The 25,026-nt window shown below is 39.9% G+C and overlaps 1 protein-coding gene across 2 annotated transcripts in view; it reads right to left on the bottom strand.

Annotated features, from left to right (window-relative positions):
* Window positions 1-25,026, bottom strand: part of ERMP1 (endoplasmic reticulum metallopeptidase 1) — a 34,262-nt gene that overhangs the window by 7,314 nt on the left and 1,922 nt on the right. The window contains exons 1-8 of one of the 2 annotated variants that reach the window (XM_048292740.1): window positions 13,183-13,467; window positions 12,276-12,577; window positions 8,763-8,890; window positions 8,327-8,432; window positions 7,305-7,451; window positions 5,579-5,671; window positions 3,990-4,202; window positions 2,707-2,927 (exon numbers count right to left, since the gene is read on the bottom strand). In XM_048292740.1, coding sequence (XP_048148697.1) covers window positions 2,707-2,927; window positions 3,990-4,202; window positions 5,579-5,671; window positions 7,305-7,451; window positions 8,327-8,432; window positions 8,763-8,890; window positions 12,276-12,577; window positions 13,183-13,463 — 1,491 coding nt within the window. In that variant the 5' untranslated portion in view covers window positions 13,464-13,467. Of the gene's footprint in view, window positions 1-2,706; window positions 2,928-3,989; window positions 4,203-5,578; window positions 5,672-7,304; window positions 7,452-8,326; window positions 8,433-8,762; window positions 8,891-12,275; window positions 12,578-13,182; window positions 13,468-25,026 lie in introns of those variants that run through there. The other variant, XM_048292741.1, reaches the window with a different exon arrangement.

The raw sequence follows: 25,026 nt of genomic DNA, 5'->3' as shown, positions 1-25,026 counted from the left end.
GCACATTCCATAGATCCCACCTCATGAGAACACACAGAAAAATCCATATTCCTTGTATATAATTGTTTTCCTTGGGCAAAACAATTCTGACAAGCATCATCTCACCATTCTCTTACCATACAGAATTATCTGTGACAGTATATTTTTTTATTAGTTTTCTAAGTCTGCTGACACAATTTGAAAAAGATTACACAGGCTTGGGCAGAAGGAGGAAGGGAATGTACAAGTGACAATACAAAAGAATACACATGGCTAGTGTTTCAGGCAAAGAGGGCCTTTTCAAAGAAAATGTAACACAGCACAAATTACATAATACTTATGTGTGAAAAAGTTATCTGTATCTCCTGAGAATGTAAACTTGTTTTTGAACAGCAGCTGCTAACAGACTTCTTACACAAGCACTGTTATTAGTGCAGAAATATTATACTGGTGCCTTTGTAGGTCATGCCACAAGCTGTCACTTCAGAAGTCTGCTTATTAAAATACGTTATTTGTTTTGAATAAAAGACATCATAGGTGAGATAACACCAGCAATGTTTCAGGGAAAAAAAAAAATTTAACCGTAAAAAATGTAATTTGCTTTGGTTTTGTTTTTTTTTTAAGTTACATGAGCAATGCTGCAGTGTTTGCAGTGCAAAGTTCCTATCTGCAAATCCTGCTTGTAGCAAGAAGGATTGCTTGCATGAACAACGGTTATCAGAAAGCACCTACTTCAGTTCTGGGGTGACAAGAAAAAAAAGAAGGAGAGCGAAGAAACATAGAAGTTGCCAAATCTATTTCAAAACATAAAGCTTATCAACTCACAAGTTGTTGAGCCATGAGTAGGCACTGCCTCTGATAGCCAAGGAAGAGACTGGCTTCCAAAATTTTTATGCAACTTCTAAGTAAAATGCAAGTTACAGAAACAACATTAACGATACACTGTGGTGCAAGCTACAGCATGCTACACTTTTGATTTTGAGATGGCTGATCTGATGATTAAACAATCAGTAGGTATGAAGGAGAGCCAGAGCCTGCAATGTCTTAACAGCTAATGAAAGTATCAGCCAGCTTATCCAGAAGACTGGAAAACTGTAACAATGCATCTATTTTATAAATGGCTCATCTCTTCCACAAAGGGATAACACCAAATACATGTATTTGGTAACATACATGTACCAGTTAACACTCCCCTTCCCCAAAAAATTTTTAAAAACTCTACTTCCAGAGAAAGACATGATGGATCCTCTCAGAACTTTTCATAAGATGAAAATTCACCAAATGTCACAAAGTTCTTAAAACTTTTTCAAACATTTGTATTTGCCTGTCAACTAAGGCTTCCTAAATTCTCTTGTCCAAAACCCACACAAATGGCTGAGAAGATAAGTAACAACAAGCTGAATGACTAATTATTACTGCACCTAAAACCTCAGCCTAGAAGGCCTGAGTAGTCAACTTCTGCCCTGGAAGAGTGTCATCTATCAGATACCTCAAGACACAAAACCATATGGGATTGTTATAATTATGAAATTATTACACAAGTTAAATCACGGTAAGTTCATGAAAAAAAATCCTAAGCAAAACAAGTAGACAGACAGTAATCATGACAAATGACAGCAATGGAAAAGTAACACACACCAAATCCTCACTGAGCCTTGCAGGGGCCTAAATGACTTTTACCTAATGCAGAGAAGAACCAAGAGCTCTGTTCCATCTCCAGCTGCGCTCAGAACTATAAATCAGAATAATCATGGAATTGTTTAGGTTGGAAAATACCTTTGAGATCACATGAGTCCAACCTAGGCCTTGCATTGCCAAGGCCATCGGTACACCATGTCCCTAAGTGCCGCATCTACACATCTTTTAAATACCTCCAGGGATGGTGACCCAACCCCTTCCTTGGGCAGTCTGTTTCCGAGCTTGATAACCCTTTCCATTACGAAATCTCTCTTAATATCTAACCTGAACCTTCCATGGCATAACTTGAGGCCATTTTCTCTTGTCCTGTCCCTGGCTGTCTGGGAGAAGAAACCAACCCCCACCTGGCTACACCCTCCTTTCAGGCAGTTGTAGGGAGTGACAAGGTCCCCCCGAGCCTCCTCTTCTCCAGCTTAAACAACCTCAACTCCATCAGCTGCTCCTCACAGGACTTGTGCTCCAGACCCTTCACCAGCTCCATTGCCCTTCTCTGGTCTTGCTCCAGCACCTACATGTCTTTCTTGGAGTGAGGGACCCAGAACTGAACACAGGATTTAAGGTGTGGCCTCACCAGTGCCAAGAACAAAGGAACAATCCCTGCCCTGTTCCTGCTGGCTGCACTGTTGCTGATCCAGGCCAGGATGCCATTGGCCTTCTTGGCCACCTGGGCACACTCTGGCTCATGTTCAGCTGCTGGCACCAGCATCCCCAGGTCCTTTTCCTGTGGGCAGCTTTGCAGCCACTCTACCCCAGCCTGTGGCACTGCCTGGGGTTGTTGAGACCTAAATCACAAAGGCTCCCGCCTTTTTTTTGAAGCAGCTCCTAAAGGTCAAGGCTGTCTTAAATCACATAGCTCTTACCTCTCTGATTTAGCAGAACAATCCCTTATGTTTAGATGAAGCAATTTTTTACAGCAACATTTTAGATACTGAAAACTATTCGCATTTTTTTAAATCAGCTCAAAAGATAGGTCTTCCACAGATTAAACACCTCATTGCCCTTCAACAATAACAACAAAGTCTTGCCCACCTTGTAGAAGAACTTCTTGGCTAGCATGTGCACAAGAATGAGTTTAGCTGCAGCTGCAGTGCCATAGAGAGACACAGAAACATAGAAATGGGTGTACCAAGAAAGAGCCCGTCCAATGATGGAGACAAACACTGCCACCATAAGGACTGCCACCAGTGTGCACACCCAGCTTGTGAGGGTTAAGCTGAATGCAGTAAATAACTTCTTCAGGTTATGAACAGCTATGAAGAAGAAAAAAGAAGTTTCATTCAACACCTGTGTATTCTACTGCAGACAATCATCAAAATTTTAATTACCCCACAGTGTAACTACTTTAATGACCAAAATTAAGGGGTCCCCTGTGAAGACATCTTAACAGCATGGTTTACATCACTTAGCCTGTTTCTGTGCATGTCTACTTGCACACATCTCCACTGCAAGGTTTATTCCCAAAATACTGGTGTGTTTTGTAGATTACAGCCTTTGTGATAGCAAAAACTTTACTAGGGAACCAATGAAGCCACAGTTCCATTTTTAGGTATACAAAAAATACCCAATAAAAACCACAACAAAAATAACAACAAAAACCCCAAACCAAAACAGGAACAACCCCCTCTGCAAAAAAACCCCCACCAAACCAAACAAACCACCAAAAAAACCCACCCCAAAGCCCCGTCCCCACAAAAAACCCCCAACAACAAAAAATTTGAGTTGTTTTTCTTTTAACATTTTCTTACTCCAAAAATGTTTTCTGGATTTTCAGGAGGAGATCGGTGTGTTTTTTTAAGGTTTTTTAACAGGCATGTTCCTACACATACTAAAAAGGTCTAATCAGAAGATTTAAGTTGGTTTACACTCTATTAAGCTTTGCTGTCATTTTCTCCATTTTTTGTTTTCATACTCTATAGACAGGCATTAAACATGATTCTGCCACCTTATCTGAATTAACAGAATTTTAAAAATTATATGGATACAAGGCAATTTTTTTTCAATACCCAGATCTTTAAAAGATTTAATTTTAATCTTCATGATATGATAAGAGACAAAATCATGATTCATAAATGCTAGACATCTAAGCCTATAATATTCTTTCACCATCACAAATATTCAGATGAGAGACTTAAACACAAAGCAACTCCTATGGCATGCTGCACACCTAGACTTTATTTCTGAAGTTCAACTGAAGAGATGCCGTGATGGCCTGAACACATTTTCACCTACACTTCTTCTTTTAGGAATTGCTAATTGCTAAAGAGTAATGTAATTAAAAAAAAAAAAAAAAACGGTAAACAACCTAGACTTACCTCTGGGTTTTGGCTGTAATACTTTTTTGCTTAAATAAAAAACAGCAATTGCTGCTGTAATATAGTTCATAATTGTGCCAACACGAGCAGGATAGGCCAGGACAAATAAACCAAGTATATCAAAGAATACAACATTTCCATGTCGATACTCAAAAGATTTAGCCAACTTTTCTGATGTTGCTAGGTATTTTAGGACAGCTAGAATATTGTCACCTATTAAAACAGTAGATACACAATATAATTATATCAAGGTTGATAAATTACCACACAGTATTTATTTTTTACTATAACCATTCTGAAAAATTGTATAGAAATATCCTCAACAAAGGCATGAACACAAATGATTATTCTCAAACAGGTATTTGACAGTACACACGGAATAGGGTTCTACATGAGTTAATCTACCCAGCTGTCAAAATAAGTATACTTGGGAATTCTCATGCACTTAGACACCATTGCAATGGAGGAACAGTCAGGCTTTCAGCCCATAACTTCTTCTACACTTCTGATATTTAGCACTGGACTTGAAGGCTAACCCATAGAAGAGTTTATAATTTCCCAATCTTCCTCCTCTTCTCCTCACCACTAAGTGACCCCTCCAGGTTTCAATGTCTATCAATTACCTGCCTTTCTTTCCCTCCATGACTCTAAAGAAAAGGCCACTATATTCCTTTGTAGCCTATAGGCACCAACCACCTTTTCCTTTCCCACAGTACAGTCAAAACAAGGTAACCAAATGAGAACAATCATTCTCAACTTTCATTTAGCTTTCACTAGACAATTAGAAGTTCTTACTGGCTGTAAAGTGTCTTTTTTTTTTTTTTTAATCTGTGATATGTTTAGGAGGACAGGCTCTACATAAAACCATCATGACTACAATCATCTTTCCAATAGGAATTTAGAAGTGTTACTTTCTGTCCTGCAGCTAAACTGGTGTAAGGAAGTGTTTAAAAACCATATTCATGCTGGTCATCTAAGTTGGCTTGTACATAAGCTTAAAGAATGAATGGTCAAAATCCTGGAGACATTTAGGATTATGTTAGCTTTTCCTGGGAAATTAAAGGTCTTCATAGTTTTCTTCACTGTAGTCTGTCTAATGAGCACAACCTGTTGCAGAAAATAAATCCTGTTTATCCAGGATTTATGTGGTGTGTGCTACCACATAAGTTTGACTGAGATCTATTCTAATACAAAAAACCTCTGCTGGCAGATCAGTCTCTATGCCACCAACTTACTCAAAAGCTTCTGATGAGAAACGTTAACCAATAACAGGACTTAATAAGATAAAAGGAACACAAATGCTGAACAGTCAGGTATCAATGGGCAGTAAATAACTTTGATTTGAAAGCAACTGTGGAATCTAATTGATATCACTGGGTGCTGATAAAGTTTATCTTCCCAAATTGACCAAATGTATTTCTTTTGTATTTAAAAGATATGTATTCAGTTAATTCTTTGTTCTTGAGAACACAACCAACATGTACTAAATGGGTAATTAAAATTATTAATTTATCACTACAGCAATCTTACAGCGAAATGAAAAAGCAACAATACTACTCGATGGTAAATTACTGAATTAAAATACCGACCTGCTCTCTGAATGGAATCTGTCAAAATTCTGTCTGACGTGTCATATTCTGTATGATAAATGTAGCCATTTTCAATAAAAGCCAAATCTATTCCTGCAGAAAGAGAAGCAGCATTTTTTAAATCTATGCAATCCTAAAACCCCAAAACAAATAAAGTCTCCCAGGTACTTCACAGAAAATGGTGCTCTACTTTGTAACCCAGTCATTATCCTCAGAGATGAACAAAATAGCCTTCTTTGCAGGAGTAAAACTAACTGGACTTCCATTGTCTTTAAAACAGAACAGCTTTAAAACATTTTAAAGTATTGGTCCTTTCGTATGTACTGATTCCCATGACATCTCTTGCAACTGGAGAAACACATGGAAACACCAGATCATCTCAGCTTCAGAAAAGATGTACAAGGTGCTTGCCAAATGTTTCCTTGCAAAGCTTCAGTAAATGTTTATGCTGAAAAGTAGTAAAAAGCAGCACTGTGAAACTACAGATCACCTTCTCAAAAGACCAGGTGCGCTCTTTGTACTTCTGAGGTGTAAACAGCTTTTAGAGAGTTGGTCTGAAAACCCTTCACTTCGAAGTCCAAATAATTTCTTCAAACAAACAAAAGCATTTACCAAAACCCAAAGGTTACTCTGCTTCATTAGTTACACATTCAGTGTATCCCATTCACCTGTTCAGCTGCATATGCAAAAAGCTGCTATCTGCAATCTAAATTCTCACAATTTCTGGCAAAATAGGTCTCAATTCTGAGGAATAAACCAGTTTTTTTTAACTCAATTCTTTTTTTTAATCTGTTTATAAAAAACCCCCAGAGGTCAGTGAGAAATCATTTACCACCCAGGTACGATTCTGAACAAAGAACACATTGTATAAAATCAGCTACTTTAGTTTCAGGCTAGAAGTGTACTTCAGAACAGTACAGAATATGCCAGAACAACTGCTTTGTACTAACAATCAATTCAGAAATATCACTTTTCTTGAAGGTGACTCCAGTGACAACCTGTCCTGGACAAGAAGGACTTTTCAGGAGTTTACAGTCTTTTGAATTGTGTTCACACTGAGTGAACTCTTCACATTTCTTTCCCACTGTTCATTCTCAACAGAAAGAACGGCAAACTGTAAACAGATCAGCAAAACTAAAAAGCTTCTATCCTGTGCTCGATTATGGAAAAAAACAAACAAAACCCGCCAAAATCCCCCAAAAACCAACAACCAAATCCCCCAAACAAAACACCACCACCAGAAAGAAAAAAACCCCAAAACACGACAATCAAACAGAAACAACAAAACCAACAACAACAAAAAAATCCCCCAACCAAACAAAACCCAAGGGTAATGAAAATGCATTAATGACTATTCACTATCTCTAAAAAAGATTATTTTGGTTTATCCATTAAATACAGACATTTCATTCCTGCAAGTACGTAATTAGCATCACGTACCAAAATGTTTCGAAACAGAATATTTAATAGCTGCTAATTCCTGGAGTATTTTCCTGATTTTCAGGACACTTTTCTACCATTCTGGAAAACACCAGTCATCTAAATACATCCCTAGCAAACTGTGTGACAAACTCATCTAAAAACTCTTTCCCCTTAGGAAAGGAGCAGGAGAATTCCCTCCCAGTGTGAGAAACAAACCAAATTTGAGGACCTTCACACAGTCAACAGCAGAACAGTATCCTCGTTATAAACGTAGTAGGTACTGACATGTCTTTTGATAACATACCTGGAACATTGCCAAAATCCCTGTAGATACGGAAGTCTGTATCTGCTGGGATAATGCCACTCTGAAATATTTCCTGTGCCACCACAGAGGCAAAGGGATGTTTGGCTGCAACTACATATGCGTGTACCAACCAAGGGTTCTCAGGTCCTAACAAAAGATGAGCAGAAAGTTCACCGGAAATAGTTTTTGAACTTCAGTTAGGATATGCATCCTCATGGTAACAAATAATGCAAAGTAACTCACTGGAGATTTAACACTGTTGCCCCACAGACTATGTAATAAGTACAACTGGGTTGGCTGAACGACTCACACTTCAGAGAAAGAATTAGCTACATTTGGGGGCAAAAAACCCAAACCACTGTTGCCTCCTGTGTTCAGTGACAGAGCAGATAAGCCACGTCTCAAAAAGACCCAGCAATAATGAAGTCACAACCTTTAGCTGAACTCCCAATCCATCATGTATGTATCACACATCAATACTGTTGTTTAGAAAAAAGTCTCTCCCCTAAAGCATTCAGTGCATGTAAACAGCTAAGCAGCTTCAGCACTACAAGAAAGTCTGCACTCCAGCTAGGATGGAGCACAGGTCTAACTGCAGCCTACAAAACACAGAACTTTTGCTGCTTCCTGAGCATGAGATGGAATTCTAATGCCACAATCTCCCTGCAAAGATTTTGAAAGAACTGGTGTGAAAAATAAATAGAACATATGAAACTATGAGTATTAAGAGATATGTGCTATCCAAATGTTTTTCTCCTTTTTACCTTGATGCAAAAGGGAAACACAACTTCTACTATTCTGCTCTACACAGGCTTCCTACCTATGAGGCAACTTCTGTGGCAGTGCTTTAGCCTGGAAGTATCTAAAAACTGAGAACAACTTAATTGCTGCAAAGGCCTGGGAAAAGGCACAGAAATTCTCCTATCTTTTGCTTATGAGTCACTTTCAATACTCCTTCAAGTCTGCATCATTTATTACCAAATTAACCTTGTGTAGAAATTGGACACAATGCAAGCTCATACCTGTTTGAAAAACAAGTTCTTTTCCTCCTACACCTGCTGCCTCCAGGTTAATAAAAGCTCTGATTGACTTGGCCCACTCATGTTGTGTAATGAAGCCATGACTAGCCTTGATGGGAAAACAAAAAAATATAGGTCAAATATCTACCAGACAAGCCTAAATGTTATTTTCTGTCATTCAAGTTTGCATACAACTCAAGACTGCACAAGGCAGATAACACAAACAGATGCAGAAAATGCAAGTCTTATACTTAAACTAATACAGTCAATATTCTTAATCCAAGTGCATTTTTCTCTTTGAAATCATACACATTTTCCTCAGAAAAGACAGGTAATTAATGAATATTCCAAGAGATAAACACAAGCCATTATCTTTCCTTTGTTAAGAGCTTTAATACGCTGCTTTGATGTATAATTTATAATTCTGGCATATTCTCACCTGCAAAATATTTTCTTCTGCACCATTAAATAAGAATATGACAGCATGCTGCAGGGACTCCGATGACTTGGAAAGTGTGTTAAGTATTTCAAGCATCACTGCACAGCTAACAGCATCATCACTGGCACCTTAAAACAATCAGCAAAATAGTAAGGCTTACAACAAACACACAGACTTGCAACAAAGACAAGAGAAGAAAAATGGTTTATGCTATTTCAGTCACTTAATCTAACTGGAGTACAATTGTGTCAAGCTTTAGTATATTTTCTGGTACTGCTTGTACCCTCTGTCTATACTAGTTGAAAGCAACAGCTGAAACAAAAATTATGTTCAGAAGTTGAGCAAGAAATCAGATCCAGTACTACTGTTCACGAAAAGCAGACTAACCAGGTTACTAGGCAAGCAATGTGATCATTATCTACTTTCTTAAATACAACATTAATAAATAAGGATGTAATTTTCATTGACAGCACACTCAAATTTTAAAAAGTAACAATCCCCACAAGTCACCCTAAAGCATTCCACACTGTTACAATGCATTCAATTAAGAGGACAAAACCCCAAAGTAATATAAAGCTAAGACTGCAAAATAGAGCTTAGGAAATACCAGAATTCACACCTTTAAAAGCCTCCACAAGGTATACGTTACACTAAAAGATTTTCCTGATCAGACACTTTTCACCACCCTTCCTTCTTTGCAGAAACCCCTTTCACTCTAAGCTCAGTAACCTGTCCTCTCTGAGTTCCTCATCCAATACTACAATCTCACACCTTCTCCCACACCCCACTGGTTTTTTATCTTAAGTATCCATCTTTTAGTCAAGGCCTTCCATTTTCCCAGTTCCCTCACTTTGGTGCAAGCTGTAGCACCTCCCTATCCTGCTCTAATAAGTAAAATTTGGGAGAAAACAGAAATTAAAACTCATTCCTCTGGGCCTGGGTTACACACGTGATGCTGACACGCACTGAGATGCTGACAATGATGTGGTCAAGCCTCAGCATGCTATTTAGGTACAGTTAGCTGCTCAAAATGTGCAATTTACACATAAAAGAAAAAAAAAAACAAGCAGCTTTTCCAAAGCTTGTCACCACGCAAAACGTAAGACGTATCTGCTATGAAAAGGACATATTCCTGATACAAACATAAATCTTAATCTAGATTTTAGCTTTAGTTTATTGCATGGAATAAATAAATTCGAGATCTTTCCAATGCACCATTCTCTACTCTAGTTCTCAGAAATTACTGCCTTGTTCTGACAAAAGCTTTCCATAGATCACCACCCAATTACCTGATTTAAAGCCCTGATCGTCACAGATTTTCATTAATTTCACAGAATATTCTGAGTTGGAAGAGACCTTAACTGCTATCCAAGTTTATCAGTAGTCTGCTTTCAGCCACACTGAGTTCTTTTATCTAAAATGCTGTTTTGAAAACTCAGCAGAGGAGTATAGTTTCCACTGACATTAGTAACTTACTTGCCTTACTGTGAGGCTAAGAAAAATAAAAGTTATTGGCTTCAAGAGACATACAGATTTACATCTGATAAAAGCAGCCATGTAGCCTTAGACCGTTAACACAAACTTGCAGAGAAAATATCCCCCAGTACTTCATACAAAACAAAACTGACAGGAGGTCGTAACAGATTTTATGGCAGATATTGCCAACCTAAAAAAACTACATTATGTCTGTGATGATAATTTCAAAGATGCTTTTGCCATCGAGTTTACCAGAAAAGAATCAAACAGGCCATACAAACTGAAGTAGAATCAGAACAAGAGACACATTTTAGGACTTTACGGTTTATGTTTTTCCTTCACAAGGAACACAAGCTTTCTAAAACTAATGATTGACTGAGTCTTGCTTCACACATTTTGTGTATGCAAGCATCATAAGCGGATTATATTTTATTACCGGATTTACAAATATATTACTCACTGATCTTTGAGACATACTAATTCTGGTTAAAAGCCCACCTTTTCGGTAATGGAAAAAAGGCTGTAAGCAAATAGTTAAGAGAAATACAGGAGAAGAGAAAACAAAGGCTTAGGTAATGTGCAAGTGGCATACTAAGAAAACAAAAGGCAGAGCAGCTCCTTGCCGCAGTAAAGGGTTAGGCTGCTTTGTGATTAAGAGCAAGCACACAGGCTGATTCCCAGCTCCTCTACAGATTTCTGTAAAATCCTATACAAACCACTCTTATTTTTTTGGCACTTCTGTGCAAGGTTGGTGAAGTATTTTAGTGTCTGAGGAACTGTAAAGAAAATAATTGATGTAAACATAATCCTGTTTTATAACCCACAGAAATCAACATGCAATTTACACAGGGCATCAATTTGAAAACAGTTTTTAATAATCACAGTACTATGCTTGTTAAATATTCTAAGTCTAGGTAGACATACATAGACTATATATACAGTAATTAGCATCTCTGCAGTTCCTCCATCACAGAGCATGTATAATAATCATGAATTTATTAAGTGTAATTTGGAAACTCATATTGCCGAAATATGATTGAGGAGAAAGAGAAGTTCTGTATACTATTTGTTGACAGAAAAAAGGCAGAAAGAGTCCAGCAAAAGCTTTGTTTCTCTAGCTAATACTCATTTGTTTCCTTAATAATGAAGACTAGTCACATGTGCTAAAGAATACAATGTTCAGCACCAAAAAAATAAAATATTGTGTGGGATGTAAATGAAAAAACTCCAGTAAAAGCTGTACTGCTGGTGAGTGACATCTGTGGGTGTTATTCAACTGCAGTAACAGGCACAGACCTGTGGCTGAGTGTTACAACAAATTTTGTGTTTTAGATCCATACCTTCCTGGCTCTGTTAAACCCACAAATTTACAAAGCAGTTTACACCCTTGCTGCAATAATAATTTAACAGGATTCGATTTATAAAATGTAGAGGAACAAGACTAAGCGAGTACACAAAACTGATAGTCGAAGTAGCTGTAAAAGAGATACAGACACTACCAAGGCAACAGTACCCCAGCCTTTGATCACTACACTCTTTTGAGACAGGAGCTTTGAACGTGGAAAGAAACAAAAAAAACCTGGCATATCTTAAGCATATCAGACTGAAAATCTGAGATACCAGCAAAAGGAGGGGAAAACAGACTGGTTAGTGGGGATGGGCATAGTCTCTGGCTAAGCACCCTGTGAAAGAAAAGCCAGGAATAAATCAGTAAAGAAGTATGAAAAGACCTGGATGATGGGTGGAAGCAGCACATGAACTATATGCATAAGCAGTGAATTACAAGAAAGGCAGACATAACCAAACCTTCCAGAAATCTAAATACGCATCTGTAAATTGCTGCCTACAGAAAGTGAGAGTGAAATTCTAAGTTTAACAGGATCAACCTGTCACTCTAAGCAATGAATTTCACTGAGACCAAACAGACTAGTTGACACGTGCAGTAATCTAATGTGGCTACTTGGTATGAGAAATCCATGAGCCAAGCTCTGCGGCTCACGTAACACACAGAAACAAGGAACAAACACACAGACCTACCCGGGGTATTTGGTACGGAATCAAAGTGACAATTGGATAACACTGCATGCTCAGCTCCATTGCGAGGTTCCAGCTTCACTACCACATTGGTTATGTTTGCATAGTAACTAGTAAAGCCTCCTAAAAAGTCAATGCTAAAGGAGCCTGTGGGCCTTTGTATGTCTACAGATATCTTGTGAGCATCCGTGCTTTCTCTTTCTATTCCCCTAATTTGTTCTAAGAGGTAGTTAACTGCAAGAACTTCGTTCTCTGGACTTCCAACTGTTCTGGGCCCAATTGCTGTAATGTTGTCAAGATATCCCCTGTAAGACATAAATTAAAACTTCAGCATCAATACATTCAACATTTAGTATGTAACTTACCTACAGCTGTAACATTTTGGTACATGGCTCTATTTCAAAACTCAAGGTAAGCAGAAAAGGCTAAAGCCAGTTAGACAGTAACTTGTAATGGGCATATAGGTCTGATCTTTACTCAGGACTCCTTAGCTTAACTACCATGATATTAAGCCAATGTACTGGCTTTCTGATCTGAACATATCAATTCAAAAAGGAACAGAAGAGTGATTGGGAAAGAGTGATTTTATCTTTAGTGAGGTTCTGTACATGCATAAATGCCCTTTCCTGAAGGTCTGAATAAGCACACTTTTACCAAGACATACACCTGACATTAACACTCTAAAATTACAGTGATAGTTTTAGTCTTCCCGACGTTTTGTTGACACAACTAAAAACTTGCAAAGAAGCTTTCCGAGACACCGTACACTACACGAGACTAACAGAACTAAACTATGGGGGACGCGCTGTTTCATCAGCTCCGAGCTCTCGCCAGGGCAAAGCATGACATGACCCCTCTGCCAGGGACCGCCACCCACCGGCGCCCCTCCCGCCCGGTGGCCCCGCCGTACCTGGCACGGGCGGCGCTGAAGTCGCGGGGCCCGGCGGCGGCGGGCGGGCGGCTCAGGAGCTGCCGGTGCGACACCTGCGCCAGCGCCCGCAGCCCCAGCAGGTACAGCAGCACCAGCGGCGCCCCCCGCGCTTCGGGCAGCGGCAGCAGCGGCCGCCGCCCGCCCCGCTTCTTCCCGCCCGCGCCGCGGTCGCCATCCTCCTGCGGCGGCGGCTGGCGGCGGTCGCGCTGTGCGGCGGTGGCGCGGAGCCGCCACACGCCCGTGTCGCCGCTGCGCTCCATGGCCGCGCCGTCCGCCCGCCCGCCGCGCAGCCGCCGTAGGGCCCGGGCCAGGGCAGAGCGCGGCCCGGCCCCGCCCGGCGCGCGGGACGGCCCCGGCGCTCACGTGGCCCGGCGAAGGGCCCGGCAGGGGCGCCGCTTCCGCGGATCGGCGAGGGTGGGTCAGGGTGGAAGGCAGCAGCGGGCGTCACCTGCTCCAACCTCCCTGCTCGAGCAGGGTCATCCCAGAGCACCTGGCATAGGATTTCTCCTTACTGTTCTTGAATATCCCCAGTGAGGGAGAGTCCACTGCCTCTCTTGTTCTAGCGCATAGTCACCCACACAGTAAAATGTTCTTCCTCATGTTCAGGTGGAAGTTCCTGTGCATCATTTTCTGCTCGTTGCCTCTTGTCCTGTCGCTCAGCACCACTGAGCAGTGCCTGGTCCGTCCTCCGACACCCTCCCTTCAGACACTTGCAGACACTGATGAGCTCCCCTTGCAGTCTCATCTTCCTGAGGCTGAACAAACCCATGTCTCTCAGCCTTTCCTCATAAGAGAGATGCTCCAGTTCTTCAGTTATCTTTGTTGCTCTCCACTGTACCTGCTCCCGGAACTCCATGTCTCTCTTGTCCTCAGGAGCTCGTAACTGGGCACAGCCAGTGCAGCTTAGGCCTGTGTCTGGCTACACACCGAGGCGGGGAAGCCCTCAGCAGTGGTTTCCTGTGGAGAATGGTGGCCCGGCCGCAGTGAAGCCGTGAGCCCTCTGTCCAGCCACAGCTACAGGGTGAGCATCCACTTGACCCTGCTTGCCCCGTGCATTGTGTGCTGCATTGCCTTGCTTGTGAAGGTGTGGAAGGCTTTTCCTGGTTTCCTGCTTCTTTTGGTTGGTTGTTTGGTCTGGTTTTCATTAAAACAAAGTTCACAGAAGTAAAAGTGGTGCCACGTAGGGGAGTAGCAGAGTGCCACAGGGCAGCACACCAGGTGCCTCACAGAAATGAAGTCACACCACTGGTGGTTCTGGCTGGGTTTCCCCCTCCATTGCATTGTATCTTTGGCATTTCATAGCTGTAGCACTGCCCAGACTGGAGCTCAATTAGGCTGGGGTGCAGAGCAATAGTGCCAGGAGGTGCTAGTGAATAGCAGCTTCCAGGGAACTCATGCCAAGGAGAGAACCTTTGAGGATGGGGCCCAAGCTGTGACGAAGACTGTCACTCCTGCAGCACTTCACACCATTCTCCCGGGAAGAAAACACGTCTGCCTGCTCTCACACTGCCTTTGAATGATGGCACAGACCTCTTTGGTGGTCATTTTCCCTATCTTTACCATACTGCTTTCCAATGTTCTTCACCATGTTTTAAGATATCCTGAAAGATACTTATTTTTGATGCTTTGTGACATAATCTGGAAACAAAATATGTAATGAGGTGATCTAGAGAAATGGGAGTTTTAATAAATCCAGTGATGCAGATAAACACTGAACACTGCTGCTTTCTACCCTGCCCTTGTTGCTAAATGAAAACTAATAGGATTTGCAATACCCTTTGGAATTAAAAAGTCTGAAAAAGTGGTGAACTGAAAGGTGATGGCTATGCTCTCTGCACACCCCAGGTGCTTTAGGAAATTTCCATACTCAGGCTTAGTGAGTTTTCTCATTTGCTTCACTGCATACTCAGTACAGACAAGATTATTCATGACAATTTATGATTTACAACTCCAGATTATGCTATGACCCAGTAACATAGTTCTGGGCTGAGAGATTTGGTTTATTCTGTTTTGTTCAGTTTTTTTTCCTTTCTGCTTTTGTCTCACCTATGTTACCTCTCTCTTCACAAGCAGACAAACAAACCTACAGATTAGGTCCTCAAAAGCAGATTTTACATTAGGAACTACTATGAAAAATTCCAGTATACATTTTTTCTTAAAAATACCAATGCATAATTAGTCCAGTGAAAGGCTTGCAACACAAATAACAAAACAAAACAAAAAATAAAATGTGATCCCCCAATATGGAATGGAATGGAAACTGCCCGTTGAAAATGTTATATTCATAATCTGTATGATGTTAAGGTAGTATCAGAAATATACATAAGAAAATATGGTTTTAAAGAAAGCTCACTATTGAGTGTACATCTCGGTTTCTCCTTTGAAATTCTTGTGTAGGTCTTGAAGTTGTATAGAGAAGTCAAACAAGGAGTCAAATATGGACTTTCATCTTTTATTTTGATTTCATGGATAATATCATCAGTGCTAAAGTACTAGGGGCTACCACTCCTGAAAGACTCACCTAAGCAGCTTTTTGCAGGGCCAGTTGCTCTCCAGCAACATATTTTGTTACATACCAGTTTTACTATGCCTACATTATTGATCTGGAGCATTGTGCACAGTTTGAGAAAGAGGAGCTACACATCATTTATTTCTTTTGGCTCTATGCTTACCTGAGGATTGGAACTGTAGAAAAATTTCATTGTTTTCTTAATGGTCTTTTTCCTTTTATTCTTTGGGCAATATAGGAACATTAAACCACCCCCAGTTAAGAAAAAGACTTGACTGTACTGGTTTTGGTGACAGTCATATTCTATAGATCAAAACAATTTTTAAAATTCTGTCAATTCAAAATTCAGAAGTAATTTTCTGCTTTAGATCAAAAGATTTCCCATGTTTGAAAGGCCGACAGCCCTTTTATCATCTGTTCTGAGCAAAACATTTGGGAGGGTACTGTGCGATATGAATTAAGCTGGAATTATAGTGCTTACATGTTTTGACATGATTGTAACATCAGGGTCAAATAAATCAACAAACACAGTGCCCTTTATTGCTCTGTTAGTCTGGAATGGCTGATTTAAGATAATTGGATTTAATTTCCAATCAAATTATTCAGCATAAATTCAGTTTGACTTTATGTCAAGAAGGCTGGTGTTTAACCTAGTATCTTGCAATCCAAGCTAGTTCATTTTGTCAGCTCACAAAAGAGGAAAATCCTGTATTCACTGAGCATAAATCATACTTGTAAACCTTGTTTTAAGCAGAAAAAGTAAAAAGGCAATTCCTTATCCATAAGGACTACGGGTTGGATTTGTTTTTTCTAATTTAGTAGCAGACGCAAGTTAAGTCATAGCAGGTTAACATTCTTGCTTAACAGAAAAGTACAGATATGAATGTTTTATATGCTAAGGCCACCGTCAGCTATTTACGGTAAGAGAACTAGAACACTATCTTCAGAATACCATTCAGTTTTGATTAAAAATAAACAGTGGTGAAGTAATAGGTAAATTGTTCCCATTGTCACCTTTCTTATTCAAATGTGACTCACTTGCAGTATTAATTTCTTAGCTTCCATTTCCTATCCATCAAATCCTCCTGCATCATTGACCGAAAAATTGAAAATCCCTTTGTTACAAGATTTCTAGTCCACTGTAGGTATTAATACATTGTGATCAAGACCCCTTTTACATTCATCATTGAGTTTTACAAACTGTTGATTTTCAAGCCCTTTCATTCTCCTACTAACCATTCTGATGGTTTCAAGTTTTCTAGTAACTTTCCTGCATTGCTAAACCAAAAGAAGTGGTATCGCGGCACCTACACCAGTGACAAATACAAAGGTAAAATCATTGCTACTCTGCAGGGAGTCAGAGATGTTTATTTGCTTTAACGTAAGCATGTTGCCACAGCTTTGAAGTGATAGTCCTGTCCAGCTGTCTTGGGAATCTGGTTCTGTCACTGCAGCATGTTCCAGCCATCCACTTAGTGTCCCACAGTTTCTCTGACAGACTAGCTTGAAATGAAATTTGGACTGAGCAGGAAATCCTGTGAGGAAGAAGAATGAGATTTTACATTCTGAATTTCCAGGGCCTATTATGTCAGCCTTTCTTTAGTGACACGTGGGCTTGGAAAAATCTTTCTTCCCTGCACAGAAAGTGGTGTTGGATCACTGAGCCTTCCTGCCATAATGGAGATCAATCTTCACTCCTCCCTCAGACACAGATCTATCATCTCTTCAACCATATATCCATCAGTTACCTCACTCCTGTAGCCACAGTGTTGTAACTAGAAGCTCATATTAAATCAATTTCCTGCCCTGTCTTCAAGGTGGGTTTTTTGGTCACTACTACTGACAGTCCTGTTCCCATCCCTTAATTGTGGCCTGGCTCTCATTCTGTGTACTGCAAGCTTGAAAATGTTTGCCTTGCAAACTTGGTAAGCATTCAGTATTGCTCTGAGTCAACAGGCATTCTTCTTCATTGTCTGTTGCCATCCTAGTCTTAGAAATGAAACTAGGAAGAATATTTTAAGACCTCGGTGCAAGAATCCATCCTTACAGAAATACAGTGTACCCTTGTGTAACCTTGTATTCAGTTCAATACAAGCAGCTGTTCACTGTGAAAACTCTTCTATACAGGCACACTTCATGCTGTCAAGGAAGGTTGCATTTCTTCTTCTTGGGCTTTATTTCTTCACTTTATCATAACTTCACAATGGATAGCACAGTGTGTCACAGGCTAGCTTAAGAAAATAGCGCAGGAAGTCTTATGAGCTTATATCCCTTAATGTCTGTGTTCTCAGCTGACTCCTTGTAAAAATCCATCCCAGGTATCAACCAGACAACATTTAGGGCTCATTTAGCCAACACATCCATCTCTTTCCTAAGGTACGAGGACAGAAAATGCCTCATTGACACTCCTGACATACCCAAGAATTGGGCATTTTCACCTTCATCTTGTAATTAAAGCAGAATGATTAAACTCTGGTCACTTATTTCAGAACAGGAAGTGGAAGAAGCCACCCACAGATGCTAGATTAATAGGGCACAGAGAGACTCTTGTTTGCATCAGCACTGTACTTAACCATTTTGTTTTGATAAGGTTAAGCAGTGCCTTTCCCTCTTCCCTGTTTAGCAGTACTCATTTTGTGTGCCCCCTCTTCTTCTTACCCTATTATTTTGTAATGGAAGCTATAATCACAACCAAGAATTACACAGAGAAAATGAACTGATTATTGCTTGTTGAAAAACAAAACAAACAACCTTTGTTTAGATGAATATACCCTCCCTTTGCAGCCAAGTCAGGCTCTATGTAACCTTCTTCCCTGTAGATACCCTGCCCCCGTTTCCATGCAGGCTGAGCATTCCCTTTGTTATAAAGGAAGGCCAGGGATTGATATTGCCCTGGAGCGGGGAGCAATCAGCACACCTGACTGTAATTTCAGGACAGAAGGCTTTTTCTTCATTTGTTGCAAGCCTGTAAAGCTTCAGTCAATATTAAACTAGTAAGAATTTGTTAAACTGATAATAGGATGGCCAGAACCCAGTCCAAAATCAAGACACTTATTCCTCTTTATCTATTAAATAGCTCACTTTTTACAGTCTGACAGATTCTGAAAAACCCTAATCACTCGCTTGTTTGCTACCTCTTTCTGCTCTTTAGCCCCTCTGGTATCTGCCAGCTATCACTGCCAGTTATCCTATCTCCATAAAACGCTAGCAATCACCTCCTTCGTCATCCTAACTTTATGCAACTGAATCACCACCCTGGTTGTTCTTCTCTAATCACATCAAAGTAAAACTGGTTTTTTCCTTCAAGACCTTGAGTACCTCCACACTCATTCACATTTCTTACCCAGGTTCATTTAGCATCCCATGTCATCTATTTTGACAGTAATGTCAGCCTGTTTATTTCTTACATAATAGTTTCCCAATCCTTTCATCTGCTATCTCTCCTGCACACAGTCCTGAGAATATTTATGTTCAGGCTACTCATATTACATCAGTAATCACTTAACACCACAAATCAAACAGTCATTTAGATTCAGTTATTCAATCAATATTCTCTTAGTTGACAAATCACATGACCTGGTGATGTTTTATCTTGGTTTACTATCTGTTTGTCAGTGCTGTCAGAAGACTTTGGTCAGGGAAAAAAAAAAAGAGGATAGATGTGATAAGAGCTGGTAGTTCCACGTAGAGGGACAAGCATGGTTACCACCAAGGACTGATGAATGCAGGAGGCATGGTTTCATAAGGTCTCTGCCTTTCCATCTGAGCACAGCTGACTACAAGGAGACTTTGCCAGGATCTGTGTGTATTTGTGCCAGGCTGGCTTTCTACGTTTGTGCAGTTTATTTAAATAAGAATTACATTTCAGAGACTTGTTTCCCACATTTTATATATACTACAGTAATAATAATAAACAGGCAATAGATAGAGATGTTGTATCTTCTTCAAAGGCAGCCCTGTTCCAACTGAGAAATCTGTGAAGAAATTCTCTGGTGGTGAAAGGGGTGAAGTAAATTTGAAATCAGGGAATTGAAATAATTTACAGCAGCAGAGAACACAGTCACTACTTTCAGTTTTGAGAATATTGAGAAAAAGGCATTTTAGAAATACATATATATCCAGCCTCTGTTTAAACCATTGCCGATTTCATTCTGTGAGTCTAGTAATAAAAGCCAAGACCCACTAACTCCTGGATGGTTAAGTATTTCTTTATGACTTGACTGGACAGCATGTAAGCATAATCTCTTCATAATCATGAATCACTGTTATTATCTGAAGTACAGATGTTCCAGGGAGATTCTCATTTCACTCCACACCAAATATTTCATGAAGCAGTCTACCTGTGAACATATTTTGTGCTTACTCAAGCACTTAAAGTGGAAGCTAACCCTTGGAATTAGTGAAAGCTGAGCTGACAAACTAGATCTGAGCAGAAGTGATTCTTCTTGCCACCTGGAATAAATTTTTTTTTCTCCAGTGTATGAATGGAAACCTGAAAGACATAAGAGTTTTCTAAAATGCTTAAATGTTGAACAAGAAACAGTATAAGCAGTATTAATACAAGTGCAGTCTACAGTTTTCTAATTTCTTAAGTAGAAATAAGAGATACTTAAATTTTATTTGTAAATTTGACATGTGGAGAAAAACAATAGATGATTAAAGAGAAGTACTGTACACAGGTGTAGCATAAAGATTCCATGTGTTGCCAGAAAACTGTGAAAATATTTTAGCCTGATCAGATGAGCAAATTCTACTATGGTATTAATTCATAACAGTAATTCTGGATAACCCAAACTAAATGGTATGAGTAAAGACTAAATGTATTTAGTAGGAAGGACTGTAGAAAATGAACATTCAGTGTAGTCCCACTAAGACCATTCTGTTTTTAAACCAGAGTCGTGACAGGCCATGATGGTATTCCTTTGCACATAATCCCCAGTAATTTCAGTGAATATAATGTTAAAAATAGTCTGATGGACTGACCAGTGAAATATTCTAGACTTTATTATTTTGTCTATAGACTTGAACTCCCATGACTATAATATAATATTCAAGGGCCACCTATATTCCAAGCATCCCGACAATGAGGAGGAAGTCAGGCAAAAACCCAGGCAGCTTGTCTGGATGACAAGCAGGTTCTAAGGGATGACAAGCAGGTTCTAGGACGAACCTGCAGGTTCTAAGGGAATGGGCAGGGGACATGGCTAAGCCACAATGTCCTATTTGAGAAGTAAGTCGTGGCAGTCTGGTGATGTTGTCAATGACTGGCAAAGGGGAAGCATAACCACTGTTTTTAGAGAAGCAATCAGGAACACCAGAGGAACTGTAGGCCAATTAGTCACACCCCTGCGCCCAGCAACATCATGGGTCAGAATCTGGTTGGCTCATAGGGCATGTGGATACACTAATTGTATACAACTGCCATGTGAATTTCTTCTCTGGATTAAGCAGTCTCATCTGCCAAGTTTCATTCCTAGCTACATTTTTTCTGCCTTCTGCATTGTAAAAAATGCAGAGTGAATTTCTCCAAATCGGAAAACTGCCCCAGTGTAGTGAGAGGAAGGGTCAGTTCACCAGTCTGGTTCACTGTATGAAAACCCACATGGTAGCAGGAAGGTGAAGTAGGAGTGGCAGCAACTTTTATATCAAGACTGCACACTAATTCCACTTCAAAAACTACCCCATAATTTTCCTTTGCCATGATTTTGACTTCTCCAGCCCTAAAAAATAGCTCTAGAGAATTTTCCCAGCAAAAGAAAATTAGGATGTCACCACACAAACTTGCTGGCTTCCCATTCAAATATGCCAAAAATATGAAATACATCTGTTTCTTAGTTATGCAGGTCAACTGCATATTTATACTCCCCCTTAGCAAATTACACAAGTTACTGATCAAGTCATGAAGTAAGTACACAAACATGTAAATAAAAATATTACAGAAAGCAACAAGCAACAACCCACCCTGCCTCCCCAACAATTACAGTAGCAGTACAGCTGCCACAACTTTGGTGCAAGACAAATTGGTAGGAAAGGGAATAAGTTACAATAAACTAGCAGTGAGAGCTGGAAGAGGAAAGTTTTATGAGGTCCAGCAGTATTTAACTGTGGGCCCTTAAATCTCAGAACTAAGGCACTGCTCTGATGTGGTGAAAGGTTCTGAACATGCATGTATCATGCTCAGGAGAGCATATTCAGGCTTCCTATAACTTCTTTAGTTGCTGCAGTCTATGTGATGCTCACTGTAGCCAATATCTGTCCAACAGCACAATCATAGGGAAGCCACAAATGAATTTCAAATTTGAATAAACATTTTCAGTAAATGCCATAGAACACAGGAGAGTTCTGGTTGGTCCAATAGTTGAGTTCAATAAAAAACGTGGACAGCAGTCCAAGGCTAGTATAAGTAGAGGGCAGATGCATAACAAAATCTGCCTTCCTCCTCTAGTTTCCTCCACCCATTCCTCATTTTGCTTCTCTGATCTCTAGTCAGGACAGAACTTCATTTTTCTGAATATAGGTGGAGTCAAATGACTTTTGAGGAGGGGAGGAAGGGATTCTTACAAAATCCGATGCTTATGCATTCTGAGGGAGACAGATTGGTTTGCTCAGATAGCCAGATGGTAGTTCTGGTGAGAAAGATGACCTGGTGGTTTGCAGCACAACTCATGAACTTACATACAACTGGAAGGTGAAGGAAGAGCTTCGTATCACATACAAGCCTTGGCTACCTGAATAAGGTAATTTCTTGATGCAATACTTGATTTTTGTTACTTTTAAGTGGTTGCTCAGAGCATTCAGCCCCGCTTTTCCATCCTAATGTGCTTTGTCAATAAACTGTTATAGATCATGTTAGACTGACTCCTTCTAAAACGATGTTCTGAAGTTAGAAAGGAAATGGAGAGTTAATGAAGAGTTCCTCCTGAATTTGTGTCTGAGGAGCAGTAATTAGTACGACTCTGTTGTAGTTGAGGCTCTAGTGACAGGTGAGCATCAGCCAGAGCCAGTCTGAGTGTTAGATGAAAATCATAGGGTATCTGAATGTGACACAGTGCCTGTTCCTTGCCTGAGTACCAAGGCACAAGTGTGGAGGAAGTTTCAACATAAATTACGATTGATTTCCTTGTTTCTTTCCATCTTACTTCTAATACAACCAATAAAACAAGACTATATTATTTAATCTGTTGTTAATTAATTAAAGATCTATTTTGTATTTAGTTTTATATAGTTCCTGTTTCAAGGTATCAGCCTTTGGTAAAAGTAGTTTTGTATCTGTATATGTTAAGTATGTTTTTCTTCCTTTTCTCTTTTTTGGTAAGTCCAAATCCAAGGTAAAGTACAATACTTGTACTGGAAACCCAAACCAAATACCCATTACCAAGTCATATTTCTTTATCTCAGTGTAGAAAAACTTGAAACTTGCCTTTTTTTGTCTTCTTGGGGAACCTATATCTGTAAAGTATCACCAGCTCACAAGAAGCTCACTCAGCCTCCATTCAGAGAGAGTGAATACACTTACTTGGGGGGGTGTTATGTATGAGTTGCATTAGAACAAGAAGTTTAGGATTCATACTAACAACAGTCTTTTCTTGATTCCACCACCAAATTGTTTTGCAATGGGCAGCAAATGTATTCAACTCATTTGCTCTTTTGTAAAAAGTAAATTAGAATATGGAGCACAAGATAACCAAGTAAAACAAGCATCCGTCTTTACAAGTTTATGTGGCACCCTAAAATGCAAGCAGTGAGATAAGCATTTTATCATTTATTTTTATAATTGTCTGATAAGCTTTTTGAATCACTGACATGAATCAAAGCAGAAACAGCTTGGAGAACTTGCAGAGCATGAATAGAGGAACAGCCCCAGTGCCTCAGAATGTGCCTTTGTAGCTATTCAGGTGCAAAGATAAAGGTTGTACTCTTGCCCACGTTCCTGCTGGCAAATTTCGCCATGCACATAATGACACTACTGACAGAGCTGCCTGCTCTTGCTTATGCACACACCAAGCACAGGCTTTCCTGATTTAAGCCCCTGTCTCACAGGACATCTGTTCCAGCTGCCAGGAGAAATCTTGGAGGTAGGAGTCAGTGGGATGCTAGACAGAATGATTATGCTTCTAGGCACAGCTTTAAATTTTTGAGGGATCTTGTGTATGGCCAGGCACAACAGAAGGAGCAGTTTCTCTACAGGTCTTTACTCCTTTTTATTTAGAAGGTTAGCTCCAGGGACAAAATGAGTAAGTGAAGATATTAATACCTTACTGCTTACCATTACTCAATAGCTAAGAGCAAAAGGAGATCCTATGTAGGTTTTTTTCAGCTTAGGGTGTTTGCATTGCATCATCTTATAATAAACTTTCTCTTGCAAGTGAAGGAGGAAGAAAGCAAAGCATGGTGTCAGAAACAAGTTCCCTTATTGTAATATCTATGTTTCTTCTACCCCCTTCTGGCATTCCAACAATTCCCTATAGTATGTAGCTGCACTGCTTTCAAATCTGTAGGGCTGCTGGAAAAGAACAACCTCATTAATTAATAATGCAACTGAAATAGTAATTTCATTTTGGAGTTACATGTAACAACATTGAAAGGAACTGAAGGTTGAATTCTGAGCTGTGACATAAAAGATATATTTGTCGTAAGGAAACATGCTGTTCATTTAAGTTTTGTGAGCAGTAAGGCCCAGTTTATATTCCTACTGGGACAGAGTTTGCTTAATGTAAGTGAAGGGTGCTGGGTGGTGTCAGGAAATAGATTTTATCATGCCTGTTTTAGTCTGGGTGCTGCCTGGTAAATAGCAGGATTTCTTCTATCTGACTTGTGGCACAAATCGTAATCTCTTGCCCAGGCATGTTCATGCAGAATGCAGAAATATCAGTATCACTCTACCTAGGCAGGCTCATTTAGCTTGAGTGTTGCATCCTTTTTATGTTCTTCCGGGCCTCAAACAAAATTACGACCACGCTGCTTCAATTGTCAGAAGACATGGCTACAGCTTGATATAATTTCTGTATTTTCTTATAGTAACTGAGCACTAATACAAGTATTAATGCTTCCAACTTTACAAAATTTATGACCTTTGAAAGTATCAGCTGCATTTGATAACTGAGAAAACAAGCACAGCAAGATCAAACAACTTGCTTAAGGTCACTCAGAAACTGTGGGAATGAAAACCTACATGATTCTTTCATATAGACCTCAACACAAGGCAGTCTCTCCCTCTCTTGTGGCTGTTCTAAGATTTTTTAGGATGTGCAAATGTGTCCAGTGCCGCATCAGTCCAGACCCATGGCAGTAGAATGATCTTTCTTCTGATCCCT

The sequence above is a fragment of the Corvus hawaiiensis genome, chromosome Z, assembly GCF_020740725.1.
Source record: "Corvus hawaiiensis isolate bCorHaw1 chromosome Z, bCorHaw1.pri.cur, whole genome shotgun sequence".
In the NCBI taxonomy this organism is placed as follows: Eukaryota; Metazoa; Chordata; class Aves; order Passeriformes; family Corvidae; genus Corvus; species Corvus hawaiiensis.
This window is presented reverse-complemented; position numbering and strand designations above follow the sequence as displayed.